This window comes from Anopheles darlingi, chromosome 2, assembly GCF_943734745.1.
Source record: "Anopheles darlingi chromosome 2, idAnoDarlMG_H_01, whole genome shotgun sequence".
Lineage (NCBI taxonomy): Eukaryota > Metazoa > Arthropoda > Insecta > Diptera > Culicidae > Anopheles > Anopheles darlingi.
The window spans coordinates 36,409,403-36,414,402 of NC_064874.1; the positions used below are offsets into that span (position 1 = coordinate 36,409,403).

The window sequence follows — 5,000 nt, forward strand, 5'->3', positions numbered from 1 at the left end:
GACTTTCCGGAACTAGGGAGTGCGTCAGTGTCCTGCTTTCGAATATCTTTCTTTTTACGAACACCATTTTTAAGCTTCAGACTGATCTTGCTGTTGCTTTCCGATGACGATGGTAGATCGTGAACGTTCGCCGAACCCTTGTTTCTTCGTTTCTCTTCCTGAACGGTCTCGATGTTGCGCGTGATTTGTTTACTATTTCGATGTAACACCTCTCGTTTATTGATCGGTGCTCCAACGCTGCTGCTCCGGCGCTTTTTCGAAATTCTCCCTTCCTTCAGTCTTTTCTCTGCAGGAGGCGTTGTATCGTCAGCAAACATATCCTTATCGCTTCCGCTTTTGCTCAATTCTTCGCCACTTTCCTGACCGCCAGTCGGATCATACTCTTCGTCATCCGAGCCGAACAGGTTGCGCTCCCTCTTAGCCGATGTGGTCGTTGCGGCGGGGTCTTTAGGCGAATTCGACGAAGGCACATACAATACGTTTGAAGGTTTGCGATCCGTAGAATCGGGCGTATAGGGATCCGGTTCCGGATGTGCATCAGTCTTGGCTCTGCTACCAATTTTAGAAGGCTTGTACGTGCGCTTTGTAGCGATGGCTTGACCGTTGATCGTGGCAGGCACATACTCAATAGTGCTAGCTTGTTCTTTCCCGTGTTTTTCAATTCCATTCTTGCTAAGCGGTTCGGGATGATACTCTTCATATTCCAGTGATCCGTCACCGGCTCTTCGTTCAGTACTTTTTGCCTCCGCAGAGGATGCTTGGGCCGCCTTGAGCTCATCGATTTCCTTCACCAATCGTAACACAGTCTTTTCACGATCGTCAATCTTGTTAAACAATACTTGTCCCTGATCACTGATCTCCACATAGATACAGCTGTCGTGTAAGGAGGAGGATTTCTCCCTGAACAGCCCGTTCAGCGTGTTGCGAAAGTGTTTATCGCGGAAATTGTACTTCATCTGTAGATAGGGACGATCTTTACAATGTAAACGATACTCTTGGTTGAGCTGAAATGGACTATCCTTGTTCACATCCTGGCCGTGTCCGGGCAAATGCCTGCGGAACAGATCGTACAACCTGGTGTACACGAAGGATTGCCAGACATCGCGCGTCAGATACTTGTTGCGCGCTGCCCCCACATGCTCTTCATCGGAAACCGCATCTTGGGGGACAGATAGTGGAACCACGACGATGTCTGCCAGAATGTACCTTTCGCCAAACTGAAAGTGCAACACAAGCAAAAGGATGGGATTAATATTTTCCGCCTGCTGCAGCGCAAACTGTTTTCCTACCTTCAGTTTTTCGATCAAATGTGATACTGCCATTAGAAATATGTTGATATTTTGGTGTTTTCTACGACACGACTTTCGCTACGAATTTCTGCACGATGACGACATACTTCAGTGCACACTTGATCAACGAAACTGGACAAAGGATCCCACAACAAAGGACAACAAGAATGGTACAATATTTAATTATCTAGAACAGTAAATTATCCTTAAAATTAACACGAAACAATCCGGCCACAGGATACACAAAAAACCGCTCGAGTTCAGCAGTGGCTACACCGAGCGCGGTTGCCGTGTAACCAACCGACAGCATAATGCTGTCGGCCGCTAATTTTTACTGTCGATTTTCGTAATGTTGAGGGGTGCATAAGGGTTAATGGACGGCTTTTGTTAATAGGGATGCACAAGTAAACAAAACACGGACTCAATACAACGCATTTCGGTGGAGTTTTTGGCGGATTTTCTAAAAGCGATGTGGTTCCAGCCTAGAAATGGAAGAAATCACCATTTACGATACAACCAAATCCAAAACCATAGCGCTTCCTGCCTTGGATTGCGATCAAACCATCGGGCGCGGGGATTATCTGGAGGTAAGTGCTTGTCGTGTATATTCAAGAACTTTCATGTATCGATGTCATTTCTTTTTCTTTATCTCGTTCGATTGATAAGTGTGATGATAAACGGGTATCACGAAACCACGGAACAATACGATTGACCAAGGACGGGGAAATTCCCGTTGTGCGCGTTACTGCACTCCACGGAACCAACTTCATATATTATCGATGCAAACAGTCCGCGGAACAGAGCCGCCTGGTAAAAGATGAAAGTGTCCTGCTTAAACCGGGAGACCAGTTTGGTCTTCTCCCTGATAGCTATTGGTATGAGATCAGGGGAAAGGAAAGCAATAATGAGGAGGATACACAACCTTCGGAAGAACCGCTATCTGAGCAAGCGGATACACAACCTTTGGAAGAACCGCTATCTGAGCAAGCGGATACACAACCTTCCGGACAACCTTTACGAGTACTCTCCGTAGATGAAGTGAACAGCGAAGTAGATAACAATTTAGATGATACACCCGGCACCGCGCCGAATGCGAAACGTAAACCCGATGATATGTCCAACGATGACGCGGAATCAGACGGGGCAAGAAAGCGAGTTTGTACGGATGGGGATGGCCAAGTTGCATCCACTTCTTCAACTTCTACTACTATTACCAATTCACCGAGTACGCAAGAAGAGAACAATATTGTAAAACCCATTAAAACAGATCCCGATGCGACGCCTTCTGCGTCGATCGCGGTGGTCGTCAAGCCTGATCCGGCGGCCACGGTCAGTGCTACGAACGACGTGAAGCCAATAGTATCTAACACATCTATCCTTATTTCCAATGCGGCACCATTACGTCCGTCTTGTGATTTCGGGATCCGATGCTATCGTGCTGGCAGCGATCATCGGACGCAATTTGCCCATCCAGGTGATCGTGATTATAGGAGACCCGACTTTCCTCCGGCACCTCCGGACGCACCCTTTTGCCCATTTGGCGCCAGGTGCTACCGACGAAATCCGCAGCATTTTGTAGACTTCCAGCATCCAGATCCGAGTAAGTATGATTCATTCATCGTAATTTCGCAACAAACCTCCGTTGTTTGTCCCTTATCCCCTCCTGTAACCCGACGTTCGGATCGTAGGAAAACTATTCCTACAAAGTATCAAGACTTTGTGCTGGACTAGATACTACACAAGAAGTGCATGTATTCCCTAGATTCTTCTGTTATTTTATGGCTTTATTTTATTAACAAACACCAGTGGTCATAGTACCAGTGGTCATATCGTATGGGTTGGTTCAGTAGCAATGGTTGGATGTAGTTATTATCTAGTAGAAATATAGCACTAATAAAGAAATTGATTGTCAAAAAAAACGATGCCTTTTGTCCTGACCCTGCACAGATATATATTTTTAGGTTCAACAACTCATTCAGCAGGACGGAGGTCTACTTCTGATGCTGCGACAGCTGCAGCTGCTGCTGCCGCTCTTTTGGCGCGATATGTAGGCAGTGATGGCTCGGAAGAAGACGATATAGACGAAGAGGAGTCAGGAACTGATTTCGATGGTTCATCATCCGACGAGTATGTTCCAGGACGTGGTGATGATGTAGACAGTGAATCGGAAGCCAATAGTAACGACGATGAGAATGACGAAGAATAATCTAAACTGGATGGTAGTTGATTAACAAGATTGCGTCTTTCCTAAAAAAAACCCTTCTCATAGATGCCTGATAGGTGCCTGATATGCCGAGGGAGTTATCAATTTCATGTAAAAAGTTAAGTATTTGGTTAAGTTTGTGAAATAAAAGGAGCTTAAGTAGTAAAAATATTTACTAACCAGTTTATATTTTAAGGCAATGTAGAATACTACCACACACGAACTAATGCAGTGAAATGTTATTTTATAAAATAAACTAAAGCCAAACACATTTAACATTGCGTTATTTGGATGAAGAGCAAAATATTAGCAAATAAAGTACTATTATTTGCTAATATTTTGCTCTTCATCTAAATAACGTCGTGATTAACGCAACCTACTTACTAAGCTGCTTTAATTAGAATTTAAAAAAAACAATGCCAATACACGAAAAACTCAAGAATAAACAAATATTTTTCCTAATTTTTTCGAACTTAGACAATTTTTACTATTTTAAAACGATTTCAACATAATTTACCTCTGCATGGAAATCGCAGAATCATAAATTACATGCTTCATTTGTATGACGGATTTTGCATACCAAACAGTATATATACACCTTCTCCGGTTCATTGAAAACCTCCATTCAATGTGTAATTTTCGCACTTTACTACTTCCTCGTTAAAAGATACTACCAAAGTGCTGAATGAAAATTCTACATGAAATTGGTTCTCGAGAAGATCACCGTAAAGTATAGCTCATGAATCGATAAACTGCTCGTTCTGTTAGTGCATAGTTTATACTTTGTATTGAATTTGTTCAAAACAATTCAATCGTTGTGAGTATTCTTTCGGCATACTAATAAATATTTGAAGTGATTTTTTTAAACTTTTAACACCAACTATCTACGTGAAATTGGTTCTAGAATAGAATCTAGAATCATAGAATTGTTCGATGCATCTATAAACTGAAAAACTGATTGAGTGTCTTGGATTACTATCGCTCGGATCAATCAAATCAATTTCACAATCTCGGTTCCTTGTCGTCTATTGCTCCAACGGTAATTTGAGGCCAATTTTAACAATTAACCCTTCAAATATTTGAATGCATTGAACTTGTTCAGCTATTACAACACTCCACCGAAAATTGATTCAATATCTTTACTTTGAACGGGAAAATGCTACAAAACGTAGGAATGAACCACTGCATGAAAGTAAGCAGCTGCCAGCAATTAATTTGCAATTTAGTGCCAGCTCCGAGTATCGATGAGTTTGCAATGTTCGGAGTGAAGGACATTTTGGCGATCAATCCTAAAATTGAACAATCATCAAACAATGGATATCCCGGATCGAGTGATCTAAGTACATTCAACAGGACCACACACACCTGCGCAGGATGTGACCGGCATGGTAGCCGGACAATAAGCACTTGGCTGTGCGATATGGTACTTCTTGCAAGATGAACGATTCCTAATGCTGACAAATGAAAGTCAAATATTGCGATCATTTGAAAAGAAGTACATAGAGCCA

At 42.6% G+C, this 5,000-nt stretch overlaps 2 protein-coding genes across 4 annotated transcripts in view; one reads left to right on the top strand and one right to left on the bottom strand.

Annotated features, from left to right (window-relative positions):
• LOC125952542 (uncharacterized) overlaps positions 1 to 1,518 on the bottom strand; it is a 2,281-nt gene extending 763 nt beyond the window's left edge. The window contains exons 1-2 of the mRNA XM_049682059.1: positions 1,290 to 1,518; positions 1 to 1,217 (exon numbers count right to left, since the gene is read on the bottom strand). The exon at positions 1 to 1,217 is cut by the window's left edge and continues 60 nt beyond it. Coding sequence (XP_049538016.1) covers positions 1 to 1,217; positions 1,290 to 1,322 — 1,250 coding nt within the window. The 5' untranslated portion in view covers positions 1,323 to 1,518. The remainder of the gene's footprint in view (positions 1,218 to 1,289) is intronic.
• Positions 1,519 to 1,694: 176 nt separating this feature from the next.
• Positions 1,695 to 3,793, top strand: LOC125960019 (aprataxin and PNK-like factor). 3 transcript variants are annotated; one of them, XM_049693112.1, is made up of 4 exons: positions 1,695 to 1,876; positions 1,956 to 2,250; positions 2,290 to 2,889; positions 3,251 to 3,793. In XM_049693112.1, exons 1-4 carry the CDS (start codon positions 1,778 to 1,780, stop codon positions 3,493 to 3,495), a joined length of 1,239 nt encoding a protein of 412 aa, XP_049549069.1. In that variant the 5' UTR covers positions 1,695 to 1,777; the 3' UTR covers positions 3,496 to 3,793. The 3 variants fall into 3 exon arrangements, with proteins under 3 accessions (XP_049549069.1, XP_049549068.1, XP_049549070.1); XM_049693111.1 differs by having other exon boundaries at positions 1,956 to 2,889; positions 3,251 to 3,792; XM_049693113.1 differs by having other exon boundaries at positions 1,956 to 2,889; positions 3,237 to 3,378.
• The last annotated feature ends 1,207 nt before the right edge of the window (positions 3,794 to 5,000 follow it).